Genomic DNA, 17,442 nt, shown 5'->3' on the forward strand with positions numbered 1-17,442 from the left:
TGCTCAGATGACAGAGCCACAATGCCCAAAGCAAGTGATGGTCTATAATGTCTAAAATTTACTGCCAGCTCAGGGACAGTGTAGAGGGGTTTGAGATAGGATTTCCTGCCAACTTCTCTGATTAATCTGCCAGTTTTGTCTTCTTTTGGAAGCGGAAGGAAGTTCATGCAGCTTCTAAGCACCAATAGTGCAAAACAAAGCATGTGCTAAGCACCGATAGTGAAAAACAAAACACGTGCGAATCTAAGCAAAAGCAAAAAAGTGAAAGCACACACTGGCGTCTGTTTTTCTGCATTTTTTGAAAGGCTCATATTTAAGTCAAAAATTTTTTTGAAAACTTCATATTTAAAAGGAGCAGAAGAACAGCACCGATGTGTGCTTGCACTTCCGGGTTTGTCTGGCATGGGCATAAGAGCTGTGCTTACTGCGAAACTTTTGTGGGCCAGACACATTACTCCCCTTGCTTTCGATTTAATAGTGTGAATTATCTGTGCATAAAATTTGAATGTCATTTGCTTTAAACATTGGTTAGTTAGTTTTCTGCGCTGCTGTTGTGCTATGGGGTTTGCATTGTGGGCTTTTGTGCCCAGGCTGAGCATCGCCCAATAGTGCATAAACGCAAAGGGGGAATACACAAATGGAGATTCTAGTTATATTAAAAGCAAGGAGAGTATATATGAATGCTGCATTTAGGCAGTCACAGTTAGGCCAGGTCTATCACTGGTGTAACTGCAGGTGCATAAATGTTATTATGTATTTGGTGTCTGAATATATTTCTTTCCTCTTATTGCTATCCGCACTGGACCAATTTGGCTAAGTGTAATATAAATGTTAAAATTAAATTAAATTTAAATAAACATAGATATATAAACCCCTATATGTTGCAGTTCTAGAAGTAGTAGGCATTTCAAGTTTAGTTCGGAATTGGTTTAAAAAATTTCTGACTCGTAGGAAATATATGGTTATAAAAAGAAAGGGGTCTTCTCCAACACCTGGCAGCTGGAGTCCCCCAGGGATCACTTTTGTCTCTGATACTTTTTAATATGAGTTCCCACATACGAAGACTGACTTCCCGCCGGCCGCGCCAGCGCGTACCACAGTTAAATCAAAAAGCATAACAAATAACTCCAAAGGGGAGGTGAGAGGGATTGTGAGAATAATCAGCCTGCTGTCCTCGGAGAATACCTACTAGCGCATCTACATTGCTGCGTACTAACATTAGCGCACGGATAATGCAGTAGCCCTTACTGCCTGCAAAATGGGTGATAAGTGCTCATGCAGTATTTAAAAAAAAAAAAAAATAGCTGAACACTAAAGGCAACACAAGTGCATAGACATTAATGGAAAAAATACTTTAAAAGGCATTTTTATGGCTGTGGTAAAAATGGCCTTAGTGCACAAGAAAAACCCATGCAAGGTTGCACAAGGGTCTATTTTTACCTCACCTTAGTAAAAGGACCTCAAAGTGAAATTTGTACCTGGCAAGTGAGTCATGGAGAGATACTACAACAGCACGCCTATGTGAGAAGTCCAAAAAGCCATCTATTTTAAGCTTGTTTTATAAAAGCAACATAGGCACCTATGTGTGTTTATAAAACATGCAACTAGCAGAACCACTAGTGTGCAAATGCCCTCACACAAATTTGCAAATGCCCTCACACAAATTTGCACCTTCTCCGAGAAAAGTGGAAATGTATGTGCGTGCATACTTAAGGTGTATACCAAAATATTTTATAACACACAAGTCTGCCTGAGTTCTGCCCAAACTACACCCCCAAGGGTGTCTATATACACAGCGTGTAAAAGCAGATGCACTTTCCATACACCTACTTTTCATGCATACTGGCTTTACATGTGGAAAAAGCATTATAAAATTATTCTGCCGATTTACATATCTGAATATAACACCACAGCTCTGACCTTATTAAAGACCCACTGGAAGAAGAGAGACTTTGTAAAGCTTCTTTACTTTACCTGGAGCTTATACTCTGCTCACACCCAAAACAGTTTGGAGTGGATTACAATAAGAAAACCAGTAACAATAACTGGGATGTTCACACAATATAAAAAATAAAAGAGCATTGGTGAAGTACTCAGTTAACAGAACATAATTCAAACGCTAAGACAGTAGATACCACAGTTTAACTTGACAGTATATATTTCTTAACATAAATGTTTATCATTGTTTCTCCTCTGATGATGTTCTCCAGTGCCTGTGCTTTAGAACTGCTGCTTCATTCCTGAAAGACGCTTGTTCTTTCGAGGAAACTGCACTAAAGACCAGAGTGGCAAAGAGCCAAAATTCGGTCCGTGACCTGACTACAACACGGCACTTTCCTGAAAGGACTGTGCAAAGCAGCACTTCATAAACCCAACCTACGCAGGTCAAGCATGAGCAATTCTAAGAAGCAGACGGCTTTAACTCTTAAAGCCAGGGCTGTGGAGTCAGTACACCAAACTTTCAACTTCAATTCTGACGCCTCTTTTTTTTTTTTTTTTACTGTCTGACCCTGGCTCCTATGATGTATAGCAAATCTGATTAATTACAGAAACGTAGGATATTTTATGATCAAAATTAGGACTAAGATCACAAAATACATTTAACTTACATTTGAAGAACCTGAATTAAAAAAAAAAAGTATAAAATGATACTGTAATGTTGCAAGTTTTTATTTTGAAGCTGGAGTCAGAGTCAGCACATTTTTAATGACCAACTCCACTCAAAATTGTTTTAGACTCCAACTCCACAGCCCTGCTTAAAGCAACAAAACTACATATTTGCTAAAACTTGGCTCTGTGGCTTGGAAGCTCAAATTCTAACCGAGCTGGTGGAAAGCTCTTCTCATCTGATGCTTGCTTGGCGAATGATGAGAAATGACTTGATGGTCCAAATCCAGATCCAAATGGAGAGCTGTCCAAATAACTTACAACCATCATTCAAGCGGTATTAACTGCTAGTCGATAATCTCAGCCTAGGGCTAAAATGGTCACAATAAATCAAATATGCTCTCACATGTTGGGAGGTAATCTTTCTGGAGAAATACTGAGGGGCACTGCATTGGAATGTGATGGATGCTTGCACTGCCACTGATCTATATCATCTGATCTGAGCAGATCCATCTGATACCAACAGGTGGCCATCCCAAATATGGCAAGAGTATTACATGCCATTTCTCATACCTTTCCATCAAATATTTTAAGATGTCTATTGCGTCGAAATTTGAGCCATGTCAGCTTTTACAGCAGCCTGAAATATTTACATCTTCCTAGGGAAGAAGCCCTGGTACTGCACCCAGTTTCCCAGGACTGTATAAGAGAAACCACATAATTTACAACCTACAGCTCACCCACAGGGTAAGCTGTAATATGCCTGCAGGACTGATTCAAGGGTTGCTGCTCATACTGCTACAATGCACAACAAGCTGACTGGTTCTCTCTAACATCCAATCAGCACAGCCAGTAAGAAGTTTTATTGTGCAGGCAGAGATATCAGAATCTCTGTCCAGATCCATTTTTAGCAATGCTGCTGCCATCTAATGATAAAGAAATAGAATTGCCTACTCCTCACTTCTATTGCCTCAACTCCAACAGAGGTTATGTATTTAACTTTTGAATAGGTTACTTGGCTATTTATTTTGTTCATATGTTTTATAAGGAATATTTTTACTCTGTTTCCCCTTTTTATCTATTAACTTTGTATTTATTAATTCCTTTATTATTTTAGATTTTCTAGACGGAACTCTGGGTAGCATAGAGAAACATCACTCACTCCGACTGGGAAACGGGGTGGGATTTGAACTGTCCGGATCGTAAGGGAGCGACGCTGATTAGAAGCTGCATCCGCCACCCAATGGCAAAGTCGCAACAGCTGTAGGGCCATGACTGCCAATGCCATCAGCTTGGCCAACGAATGAACAAGATCATATAAAGAATCAGTCAAATAAGACAAGCTGGACTCCAAAGGGGGAAAATCTGCCAAAGGCTGGTCCTCTCCCAACACTATGTCCACCACCTGTTGTACCCAAGAAAGGCACACTCTCGCAGCATAAGAGCTGCATATGATCACTTGGAGGAAAAGAGCCAAGATCTCAAAGGCCAATTCAAAGACACCTCCAAAGTGATACCCTCCTCCACAGGCAAGGTAGTCCATAGGGAGCTTCAACCACTTCAAATTATCTGGTGGCACCAGGTACAGGTGAGCATTGCCTTCACCACCCACAGCCCAGCATCCAGATTGGACCACTGCGCTGAGTTCCTAAATCACTTCGTAGACCAGGAAGGACCAGGCCGACTGCCTAGTGCCTGCCATTTTCAGGGTTAGCAGCGGCAGGCGCTGGCGGCTCATTCACAGAAATTTTAAGGGCAACCCCTCCTTGCGAAATATGCGCATGGCTGCGGGGTCATCTAGCTCCAAGACCATTAATTCTCCTTCCTACAACTCCTCCCCCAGCACAGCCTGCTCCAACAAGCTGGTCAACACTGGCTCTAACAGCGGAGACTGGGTGGGCCCTCAATGACCACACCTCAGAAGTAGCACCTAACTGCCTCCATATGTCCAGAGGAGCAGAAACCGCAATCTGAGAAGGTGCTGCAAATGTAAATGGAAGCAAAGAACTGAGTTCTCTTTATCAGATAAGCCTGATGAAGCAGCAGGACAAAATCAGGGGAAAATAGCTCCTCCAAAGACCACAGGCACCCACCTCCCCGCATCAGCTGACACCACAGAGCCAAAACCCACAGAATAAGCCCCCCCCCCCCCCCCAAGGCTCAGACACGATAGCTGCCCTTGCTACTAAGTAACTAAAATGGCCGCAGGTGCCGTCGCTTCTGCTGAAAGGAAGGGATAGTCAAGAGAAACCGCAGTCGCGGAGAACTCAAAGGTCCCACGGAGCATTCCAAGACAAAAAGAAGTGGGAGATTGACCACAGCAACCAGGATGGACACAAACTTGAATGAAAACCGTTTGTTAATAAAAGACTCGACCCAACGTTGTGTTTCAGTCGCTAAGCCTACTTCAGGAGTCTGTATGGATAATTGGGTGGATGAACTTCAATTATCCTGATGTGGTGGAGTACGAAGTGGTCTTTAAAAAGACTTTTGATAGCAAAGAACGTATCTACAGAAGTAAAACAGGCAGGTTTTGGATCTGTGGTGTCAGCGGATGTGGGGAGGGGGGTGCCCCATGGTCTTCGGAAGTGGAGGAGCCCTTTTCCCATGAATTAATGGTCTTGGAGCCAGATGACCCCACAGTTGTGAGCATATTTCGCAAGGAGGGGTTGCCCTTAATATTTCTGTGGATGATCCGCCAGCGCCTGCTAACCCTCAGTTCCTTCGTACCTCTCAACTCTGCCACTATACATGCGAAGGCCTATTTTTTTTTTTTTTTAAGAAATGTTTTCTTGTTCCACAAGTGTTTCAGAGCAGAAATAGCCCTCTTGCATTTTCTGGGTTTTTGTTTTTTTGTTTTTTTAAAAAGCAAAGTGAGGGACAAGCAAAGAGGACAAGGGTGGGGGAAAGATGGGGGAGGGGACCTGGAGTGACCAGTTATACCCCTAAAGCTGGCGCTGAACAGCCAGAACACCCCCACGCTCCAATGACTATGAGACTCAGGCCAGGAGCACCCCTAACAGAAGAATCCAGAAGCTAGTGGAAGACCGTCCACCTGCCTGCTAAAGATAGAGATATACTTACTTTCTGGGGAGCTATCTATCCTATACCACTGGATTCAAGTCAGTGATCTCTATTCTGGATTCATCTACTGCTGGTGCAAAGAAAATGCAGGTACTTTTTATACCTGGGGCAATGGAAGGTTAAGTGACTTGCCCAAATTCACAAGAAGCTGAAGTAGGAATCATATCCAGTTCCCCTAGGATCCATTAGGCTACTCCTATAAGTCTGCTCAGACTATCCTTTAAATTGATCTACCGCTGGCTGAAATTGCTGCTACAGCATCAACTATATCCCCTGTCTCCCAGGTTCCAGCACATATCTCTGAAGTTATGGCTACTCAGCCAAGACGGGGGAGGAGAGGGTGCATATTCCCAACCACATGGAGAGATATGCTTCCTTCTACCTTCTCTCCTTCACCTGTGTGTCTTGAGCCATACAGCCATCCCACTTCATACCGTTTTATATATTGAGCACAATTATGAAAAAAAAAGTCTGACAAAGTATTTGACATTTGCTGCAGAATTCTGAAAACTCTGCTGCAGAAAACTTGGACCTGTGGCTATAAGAAACTTAGGTAATCATAACACAGGGGTCAACATTCAAATGCACTTAACCAGACAACAGCACCTGCTATCCAGAAAGTGCTGCTGATTGGGATGGCTGTATCCAGACAGTGCCTCTGAAAGGCTGTACAAACCGCCGCTGTCCAATTCGGATATTGCCAGGGGTGGAAAGATGGTCCCGGCATTTATCCGGATAGTGGCAATAGAAAGCTGTCCTATGTTCTGGATAGACTGAATATTTGTCCTAAGTTATTCGGATAGCAGAGTGCGCATTGCCAGTATCCAGATAAGTTCTAGTGTAACTGCATTATCCAGAGATAGTGGTGCTGAATTATCTGGAATTTTTTTTTTTGACCACCACAGCTAAAGTTTTAAAAAAAAAACAAACGCTGACTACAGCAGTGAATATTGACCTGAAAGGTTACAGCAACCGCACAAAATTAAGACTACAACCTAACATCCTACTGAGCACTGTCATTTCCTTTTAAGGGTTAGCATATAGTCCGAAATTGTCACATATTCACAGCGAATGCCAGCTTTCCTGCCTCCAGAAGGGAGCTTCCTCTTGTTTCACACTTCCTTCAGAGTAGCCTTTCATGGTGATGCAGATGTTGACAAGTTTCCTACCCTGATTACCGCGGATGATTTAAGAGTGGCATCACCTCGACTGATATCCAAACATTCATAGGTAGGGATCAAGGCACTAGTGCTCAAGGGTTAACAATGAAAAAAAATCATTTTTCCACCACTGATCACAAACATAGCAGGAACACCAAATATGGATAATTTGGAGGGAGGCCTGCCTGGAACATAGCTCAGTAGTATAAACCAGATACAGAGACAAGGGCATTAATCAATTCATTCATTCAACGATTCTGTAAGAGACAAAATTTCAAAGGCTAAACAAATGCTTTCAACACAAAATAAAATTCATATTTCACTCTCTCAATTGCAAAAACAATAGGTTTTGTTCACAATTCCTAATCCTTCTAACCTTAACTGTGTTGCAGTAATTAATCATGAAAAGAAAGAGCATTTCTGACACAGTGACAGTGGGACTGCAGGAAATGAATGGCTCCGAGAGTGCTTTCAATGCTGCTAATATCCTGGAATTATAGACGACTCTAACCTGAAAATAAATCACTTTAAAATTAGGTTGATGATGTGCAATACAAAAATTACTGTTCACACATGGTTACACTAACTACAATTCTGAGGAAATATGGCACAGCTTCCTGAAACTGGCTAATGCCCATCTAACAAAAGGTATCACATCTCTTTCCCAATATGTAGGTTACCTGTGAATACACATGGGTGCTTCACAGAAAGAATGTTGAAGTCCCACACCTGTAACTGAATGGATTTTTCTGTACATATCAGGTACTGGTGCTTATGCCAATTAAGTCCATTAGCAGAGGAAACCATTAGCCCACCTATTCTCCATGAAAATGGCAGCGGTGTTTCAGAACATGTTGTCCTTGTGGATATGAACACCCTATGCAGAATCTGAGAACTGCTAATCCATCTGATTCTTGCTTATTTACCAGAGCTCTCTCACTGTTCTCTCTCCTTCAAATTTGAAAGAACCAATTTCTATACTCTTACATAAGTTCTGAGACTGAAACTTCTTCAGATTTGTTGCTACTAACCTGTTTCAGTTGCTCATCAAAGCTCCGGTTTGGATGCCTGGATGGTGACCCTGCAGAGAAGTCTGTAGTCCTATCCTGATTTTCCTCCTTTAGTCCTTGCTGTCGTTGTGCTTGAATCCCTAGCATTGGGAGGTGCCTGGAGGTAGAGGCTGTTCCTTGGTCATGCTGGATGGTATTTGGGGATTGGAAGTACCTCAAGGAAAGAGCAGAGTCTTTTTCAGTTATATCCTCCTCCTCCTCCTCCTCCTCCACCTCATCATCATCCAGATAATCTTGTTCCGTTTCATCTACTAACAAGCTACCCTCCTCATCCTCATCTTCTGAGGGCTCAGGAGTCACACTCCTCCCGGCATAAGTAGGTACCACCCCTGCAGAAGGTCCGGTTGTGGCCCCTGAAGACAGAACTGGGCCGCAGCCTCCCTTAGATGTGGCTGCTAGGACAGCCTGCTGTGTTGCCAGCTGCTGGGTATAAAGCCGCTGAGCCTCTCGAATCTGTCTCTCTCTGTTCTCCATCCCTCGTGCCACCTGCTGCTGTTGCTTCTGTAGTTGCTCCATGACTGCTTCCAGCTTCATCCCTTGCTTGGCATGCTGGTGAAAATGTGCACTACCTGACAGAACTGGTTTGAAGCCTTCAGAAATCAATGATGGCTGAAAAGAAAACAAAAATGAATGAACACTGTCAGCATAGAGGAAAACTTTTTAAACATGAGGCAAACAACTAGACTGCTTAGCAATATAATTTGAATTTATAGTAATTCTCTGCTGTAGTAAGATTCTATCTGTTCTGTAGACATTAACAATTCCTTTCAACCACTAGCAAAAGTAGTGTACACTCAGGAAAAATTCAAGCTCATGTTATAAGATCTGCCACGTGTTCTTTCTGGAATTAATGTCGCAGGACAGCTACCGCAAACTCTCCAGTTGTCAAATGATATCGGGTACAGCAAAAATATACCCAGAGTAGAGAGTTGCACGAGGACAGAATTCTAACCCGTCCCTGCCACAAGCAATCTCCTCCATCCCTGGCCCTCCCAGCCTCGCTGCACCACATCACATTGCATGCACCCCACCACTCAGTCACCTTGATCCTCCCAAAGAAATCCAGATTCTATAAGCAGAGAAAATACCAGTAAAAGTAATAAATGCATTTTCTTCCGTACTCAGCTAAATACAAAATTTTAAAATACGTACATTTTCAAAATAGCAAACATCCATGAGCAGTATTGTCCCCCTTTCTTTTCCTTCCCATTCCCTTCTATCCCATGTGCTCTATTTCCCCGTTTTCCCTTCCCCCTCCATGTACATCCCCCTTACCACTCTTTTTTCCAGCCTCCTTTCCTGTACCCACACTCCACCATCTTTTCTTTACAGCCCTCTCTGACCTATCTTCCCAAATTTTTTTCTAGCCCTCCCCATCCATCTTTTTTTAACAGCCCCTCCCCCTACTTTCCCAATCTTTTTTCCAGCTTCCTTCCTCCACCTTTTCAAAGCCCCCTCCCACCCACTAATGACTCCACTCATCCATCCACCATTCATATGCTTGTCTCCATCTCTCCCTCTTCATTTCTGCAGGCAACCACCAAGGACAAACAAAAAATTCACTCTTTTTTTGCCCTCCCCGCATATACATCTATATACCCTACTACTACTATTTAACATATCTATAGCGCTTCAAGGCATACACAGTGCTGTACACCATACCCTGGTGGTCTAGTGCTCTCTTCAGGACAGGAAAGATCCCCATTCTTTCCTGCCCTGCTGCTGCTGCCCCTTCTTTAGAATGGCAGCCAAGACTTCTGCGGAAGTCTTGCAAGGCTGCCGCTTGAAGTCTTGGCAGCCATTTTAATGAAGAAGCAGCAATGGGACAGGAAAGAATGGGAATCTTTTCTGCCCTGAAGGGGCCATTACACCTGGGTGTACAGAGGTACGAACGAGGACGGTGTCCTGAGATTTGGGGGGGGGGGGGGAGAAGAACCCCAGTCTATGCTTCTGCAGGAACCCCACAGGACCAGGATCCATCCCTGCAGGATCCCCGCGGACCTAGAGGAGATCCCTGCAGTAACTGCAGGAGTCCCACTGTCCCCATTCCCGTGCAGCTCTCTCTAACTCTGAGCCTCTGATTCCATTTTCTGTTGTAGTACTGGTTGTTAAAAAGTGAGTTTTAGTACCATAATTTATTCAGAAATGGGTTGGAAGTTATGAAATACAGAGAGATCACCCAAAGACATCAGTTTTGCAAGCTATCTTTCAGTCCCAGTAAGACCTCAAGCATTTTGAAATGTCTAAAACTGCAAAAAGAGGAGAACATTACATAATCAGTGTTTCCTACTGGGTCTCTTACATAGGCAAATCTCTCTCATGCATATTCCTTGTGGTAATCCTAAAAACCCACTAGCCAAGTATGACTCCAGAAGAAAGTTGGAAAGTATAAGTTCACATTCATAAATCTAGTCCAAAAGGCATCTCATGGCTAACATTACAGGCCCGCAATTCTGTTCAGTTTGTCTCATTTGCAGTGAGCAACATGAACAGTTAATACTTGGTAAATTTTAGAATGTGCCTTAATAGCTTTGCAGAGATGGAGTAATTACTATGACTCATTCAGAACTAGTGCTCATCGTTATGAAAGCCGACTTGATCAGACCAGGATGTGAACCTAGGATTTACAGGCTACAGGTTTACACAGCTGTTAAAGGGCATTACTTGGCCTCTTCCTCAGCTTTCCATTAATCCAGGAAACAAATTTTGATTAGAAGACGATTAAATATATTTCTTTATTTTCTTTTCCCATGTTCTGCAACTAAAAACAATACGAACCAGTTACAGGTGGAGTGCTCACGTTAAAAAAAAAAGTCACAAATAATTCCACAAAATACTACATTATATTTGTTTAAATAAATATTTTTTTAATACATAGAAGAAATTCAATATATATTACTGCTTATTTAAAAAAAAATCAGCATCAGTAAAATATCCATGTGTAATCAAAATTGCATATAAACCAAAAACACCCAACAATTAGTGCAATAAATACATTAAATTCTATAAAGAAAAACATGGTAACTGAGGCCATCATCTACAGAGCCTTATCAATAATAACTCAAGCACTATCAACTTTGAAGTATCTTATGATACAAGGCTAATGCAGCTTTCTAGATATTTCATCATTGGTCCCACCTTGTTAAAAATGTTTTCCTTATTTCATTTTTTACTTTAATATCCATATCAAAAAATGAGACTTCAAAAATTAATTTAAAAAAGCCAAACATCTTGAATGAAGCAAATTAAATAAGGAACAAAAATGTTAACAAGGTGGGACTGATGATGAAATATCTGGAAGGCTGCCTTTGAAGTATCTTAACCTGGGTCCTGCCAGGGTTTCAGGAAATCCATAATGAATATCCACTGAACATCCAATACATGGAATGTTCTCTCATCCATACCAATTGTGGATATCCTTAAAACCTGACCAGCTGTGAGGTTTCCAGGACAAGTTTGGGGAAGCCCTACTCTTGACTACCCTATTCAAAACTGTGGATGATCTTGCACATCCATAAACACAAGCTGTGCCTCAGTCAGTTTAGGAACCTTCTGCTGAAAAGAAAGGTTATTTTCTCATCATTAAGTTTATGTTTATTAAAATACAATTAGCCACCCTTCAAAAACACATAACAAGGCAGTGAACAAAGCAATATTTAAAACATACATGCAAACAAAAGCTTTAAAAAATGTAATGCATTAAAATACAATTTTTGACAAGCAAAAACAAGATACCCCCCCCCCCCCAGTTGTCAAACCCCCCAAACCATACCAATTGAATGCATGCAGAAAAACCAGGTGCTTACGGTTTGAAGGTTTATTACATGTGATTAACCACGTCTTATTCATAAAACAGCAGCAGGCCAGTTTTAAATTTAGTACAGAACAATTCAGTTGTAAGCTCAATGGGAAGCATATTCCAGAGGTTTGGGAGCCAAACATACAAAGGAGGAATGCCATGTTGATTCAAGACGAATCCTAGAAAGGGATGAAGAATCAATAGATTCTGCTTGGATGAACCTAAAGAGCAAAGAGGCAATTAAGGAACCAACATTTTGCAAGATAAACAGGGAGACCGGAGTAAAAAGCCTGATGTGCTAAGAACAAGTGAAACAGATCATTTTCTGGAATGCTAGCACAACTGCCCTTTAGGTGAATTTCCAGTAGATATGAATTTTTAAAAATTTTCTGTAGGATATTAACCAACAGTATGACTAGATGAACCAAATGTCGGGAGGAGTTTACACAAACCCAATCAGTTGAAAGCCAAGCAAAAAACAACAAAAAAAAGGGACTCTAGGAACAGATAGCCACAGACCCGGTTTACCACTTGGGAAACAAAACCAAGCTAAATTAATCTGAAAGACTCATTATATTGCATATATACACCCCTTTTATTTTTTACTTACGCCCCTCCCCCCCTTTCCCATCTCTTCCCTGGAATGACTGCCTGGATGACAGAAGATCCCAGGCTGACTGTAAGGGGAAACCTACCTCAGCAGTGAACCCTCAGCCAATACAGAAAGCTACTGTAGGAAGAAGCTTGTGGCTCAATAAGGCATCTGCCCTCAATTTACTAGGTGCAAGATGCAGAAGGGGGTTTAGCAAATTGCATGGTACACATACACACACACATAGCACTGGGCGTATTAAAATGAACAATAACTTGTCCATTAGCTATTCCGCCCTGATGTAGAAAGGTGCAAAGATTTCCAGGTAAGAACAACGTCAGAAATTTTCTGAGAGGTCTGATCCACCCCTGTCACCAAGATGATCCCCCAATCCCTCCCCCCATCCGACTCACCTCCCTGCACCCAAAAAAAACCTGAAAAATACATTGGCATCTAGTGGAACCCCCCCAAGTCCTTAACCCTTCTCTGACCTTCTCAAACCAACCTTAGTGTCTAATAGCACTCCGACTCCCCCAGCACCCTTAAACCCACCCTCTCAATAGTGCCTGACCCTGCACGAGGACTGTGGAGTCAGAGTTGTGGAACTGAAAGCAATTTCAGGTGAAGATGGGCCAGTAAAAATGCACCGACTCCAGCTTTAAAATAAAAACTTACAAGATTATAATATATGGTAAATTTATCATTTTATACTTATAACATATTTACCAGTATAGATCCAGAACAAAAAATTTAAAACCTAATATCAGTAGGAATCAAAGGTTTGGTATACCGACTCCACAGCACTGGGAAGCACCACACGGGGGTTGGTCTGCCAAATAAAGGATAAATTCCTTTATTTTGTACACTTCATCCAGACTAGGTCAGGAGGTGCCCTCCTACTGCAGCAGTTTATTTTAACTGTTTCCCTTCCTGTCAGTGCGTGAAACAATCACACTCAAGCACTGACAAGGAGGACAGTTAATAAGCTGCAGAATACTGCCACAGTGTACACCAGTGGTTCACAAACTTTCTCGGTTCAAGGCACCCTTAGTGTGTCAGTCATTTTTTCATGGCACCCCTAAGTCAAAAGAAATATCTAACAGTCGCCCCCAGCCCCCCTCCCCCCACTGCCGGTGGCTTATTGCTACTACATCAGAGGCAAGCTATTTAATATGCCTACTACCATCAAAATGTTGATAGTATTAAAAATGAGTGCAATGTGATAATTTATTTATTTATTTTTGTTATATTTGTACCCCGCGCTTTCCCACTCATAATGTTCATAAATATCATTTAGTCTTAAAATCATATATATTAGGGTCCCTATGTGATTAAATGAGTAGTAGGCAAGGGGCCAGTAACAAGACTGAGCCCCAAGCCTGCTCATTTGAGGGATAGGGGCTTTCAAGAGAGTGGGGAAGAAGGAGGAGGGCGAAGGGTAGTGAGCATGGAGAAAACAGGAGGAGATTTTGTGGGAAATTGAGGGAGAGGATGGGTGTGGTAAGTTGTGACAGAAGGTCTGTGAGTGGCTTTGGCAGCTTTGAAATGTGAGAAAAATACATGGGCTTGCTGGAGAGTCGTTTTCATTGCATCTGCCTCTTTTTCTGAACTCCGTCCCACTCTGAGGTATCACCGGCCATAGCATCAATTCATACTCGCTGCCTGCGTGGGCCCCACAGGCTTCCCTCTACTGCATTCCCAGCACTGAGAAAACAGGAAGTGATGTCAGGGCGGGACACGGCAGAGGGCAACCTGAGGGGCCGTTGCAGGCAATGATTATGAATCACTGCTGCATTGTTTCTCAGCTGCAGCTTTGGATGAACTATGTGTTGGGCGGCGGCAGCAGGAAGAAAGGATTCGCTGCTCTTGCAGTCTTGTGCCTTCTCCCAAGCTACAGGCCAGCTGCATGGTGGCAGTGTGCACATGGCACATGCCCTTCTCTCTCATCTCCTTGCACGGCACCCCTGTGAGTGTGTCACAGCACACAGTTTGGGAAACGCTGGTGTACACTGTTTTTGTCTGATAGTGCACACAGCAGCAATTGCATGCTCACTAATACTGAATCTCAACAGTAAATTTCTACAGAACTCTTGCATTAGAAGCCATGCAGTCATCAGCTATGCGGTTGAACATGTGGCTTTCTATATCAACCCCTAGGACTGCTCCCAGCCATTCTCTTTACCCTCTAATAGCTCATATACCCTATGATCCATCCAAACTCCCAACTAGTGCCAACAGACCAGCACCATAAACAGAGCTCTTGTGCTATTGTATAGCACAAGAGAAGTGGCCTTGTGGTTAGAGCACCAGTCTTGCAATCCAGAGGTGGCCGGTTCAAATCCCACTGCTGCTCGTGATCTTGGGCAAGTCACTTAACCCTCCATTGCCTCAGGTACAAACTTAGATTGTGAGCCCTCCTGGGGCAGAGAAATATCCACTGTACCTGAATGTAACTCACCTTGAGCTACAAGTATTCAATCACTTTATGTCAATCAGTTTAGCTGCTTTTCAGAAGTTTTTATTTTATTCAGGCATTCACCTAAATGAGCTTCACTATTTTTCTTCAAGTATTTGGCTGGGTGGACAGAAATATATTTTTAACAGATATTTGTTCAACAAGTACTTCATTCTTCATACAAGGCATCTGCTTTCTGAGGCAAGAAAACAGCTAGGCAGCTTTTCATTCTCTTATAAAGTTTTAATTGTAGTTGATTAAGAATGTGAAGCACATTAGCCAGAGTGCAATGAAGGAATGATCTTAAAGCTGCACCTTCTGAAATAAAAGATTTGGTAACACCCTAATGAATCTGAGGAATGTCTTCAGTGCATTGTCCTGTACAAAGGTGTCTTCCGTCATGCTGGTCCTAGAAAAACTGGATCGGTCTGTAATTAAGCAATAACCCCCAATGCAGCATTGATAGTGAATGCCCTTTATAAAGTGTTTTAAGATCCGTGGCTCATACCAGAACAGGCATTAAAATTATCTCCTCTGAGCAGGGAATATACTGCTATCAGGGATTTTCCTTTTAATTTATTTAAAAGCACATCACAAAACCTTTCTAAACATGGAAAATAGCCAAAGGGTACATCTTAACTAGTTAAACCAGGTGACATGATCACCCATTAAACCTCACCATAGCATGTAATTCAGATCTTTTTGCACCACTAGTGTGTGTACACAAAGAAAAGAAAGAATTGTACAGGTCAAAGCAGCTGTCAGTAAAACTGATCAGACATTACAGAACCTTCAGCAGCCATCTTGAAAAAGAGTCTGCTCAAGACAAAAAACAAAACAAAACACCTCCATTTTTATTTTCGCCACATTATCTTCAGATAGAGTCAGAGTCTTTAGGCATTGGAAGGGTTACTGGAGACCCTCTAATTTTAGCTTCAAGTTTAGACTATCCTATTACATCAAGACATCTTTACAATGATATTTCAAGATCCTATTGTCACACAAATCGCTCTTGAAAAACAGGTATAACAGAACATAAAATTTTACTGTTTAATAAGCAAGCCTGAAGAAAGTCTAACAAAAGATGCTGGAAAGATCAAATTCAACATACAAAATATTTATACTTTTTCTGTCAAGGAGCTTGAACATTTTCATTGGTTTACAAAGACAGCTTAGCAAAACAAGGAACCATTTTAATAAATTATACTGCCCCCCCCCCCCCCCCCCCCCCCCCCCCAAAAAAAAAAAAAAATTTTTTTTTTATTATATCAGTTATTAACAAAAATAAGGTATCTAGACAGCCTGGTCTACGAGAAGTTGAACGAGATCAGTTTGGTTCACTTAAGCAGGAGGCGATAACAGCATTCCAACACAAAGTTACAACAAAGTTGACAGCCGATTCCTATCCAGTGAAGCAGGGCATATTCAAGTCTGACAGTGAGAGAGGAGTCTTTCAATTGAAACAGTAATTAAGCACTAGAACCAATACACAATTATTTCAAAATGAAAGTCACTGCATGTACTTCTCCAACCTACCACCACCTTTATTTATTTTTATTACGATTTATTTACCGCCTTTTTAAAGAAATTCACCCAAGGCAGCAATACTCAGTGGGTGTGCTAAGAACCATAGTAAATGATGGCAGAAAAAGACCAGCATGGCTCATCCAGCCGTTAGGGTTATTACTGCCGCTCTGTGCAGGTTATGCCCTTATTCTACTCTTTTTTGTAGTGTGAAAGATTTTTGCTTTCAGTAGAAACAGAGATCAACTGGGTTTATCCCATCTTTTGTTTCCAGCAGAGTGGCCACCAAGGTGGAGGAACCGTATAAGACTACTACAGTAGTAACAAATGTAGTAGAGATCAGCAGCGGTGTAGATGGACCTTTCAACAAACACTCATATGATATGAAGGTCACAGAATATATTTATTGGATGAGTAGCTAATGTTTCTGTCCCCCACCATTTCCACCAGGAGGACATTCTAAGCATCAACCACCCTTTGACATTCACACATACTCTGGGGGGGGGGGGGGGGGGGGGGGGGGAAGAGAAGAGAAATGCCAAAAGGCAGTCTACATGGCTACATGTATTAAGCCCATTCCATCTAAAATTCCAAATTGCATATCCTTCTGAAGATAACGTTAAGAAATGACAAAACTCCTTCTTACTAAGCCACCCCCTACCTTTGCGTTTACATTTATTAATATTTTATATACTACCTACCCATAACAGGTCAAAGCACTTGATATAAAAATAATAAAAATACAATTCAAACCAGGAAAGAACTCCAATAATAAATAGAACAGATCTATCCACTCATACTAAAAGACAAAAAGTTGAACAAGGAGAAAAAGAAATTCCAATTTTACAGCAAAGCTACAGATCTATGGACTATACTCCATTTCCTGACAATATGCCAATTGAAAAAAAAAATGGTTTTTTTAGCGCTCTCTTAAATCATTTCAAAGAAGCCTCAGCTCAAATAGAGTTTGGAAGACTATTCCACAGGGAAGGTAGTAACCAAAAACAATGCACCTTCACGAGTTACTTCTCAACATGCGTATGATACAGGTGGTACGGCCGTACGATGATCATTTAAAGAGCAGTGTCCTTGCAGGAGTTTAGGAGATACCCTGTGCTGCTAGGTATGAGGGCACTTGATCACGGGAGGCC

The 17,442-nt window shown here is 41.9% G+C and overlaps 1 protein-coding gene across 2 annotated transcripts in view; it reads right to left on the minus strand.

The window, feature by feature from the left end:
• ARID3B (AT-rich interaction domain 3B) overlaps window positions 1–17,442 on the minus strand; it is a 237,685-nt gene that overhangs the window by 196,336 nt on the left and 23,907 nt on the right. For both annotated transcript variants that reach the window (XM_030187552.1, XM_030187545.1), the window contains exon 2: window positions 7,883–8,530. In XM_030187552.1, the coding sequence (XP_030043412.1) occupies window positions 7,883–8,530 (648 nt within the window). The remainder of the gene's footprint in view (window positions 1–7,882; window positions 8,531–17,442) is intronic.

Source organism: Microcaecilia unicolor, chromosome 1 (genome assembly GCF_901765095.1).
Source record: "Microcaecilia unicolor chromosome 1, aMicUni1.1, whole genome shotgun sequence".
Lineage (NCBI taxonomy): Eukaryota > Metazoa > Chordata > Amphibia > Gymnophiona > Siphonopidae > Microcaecilia > Microcaecilia unicolor.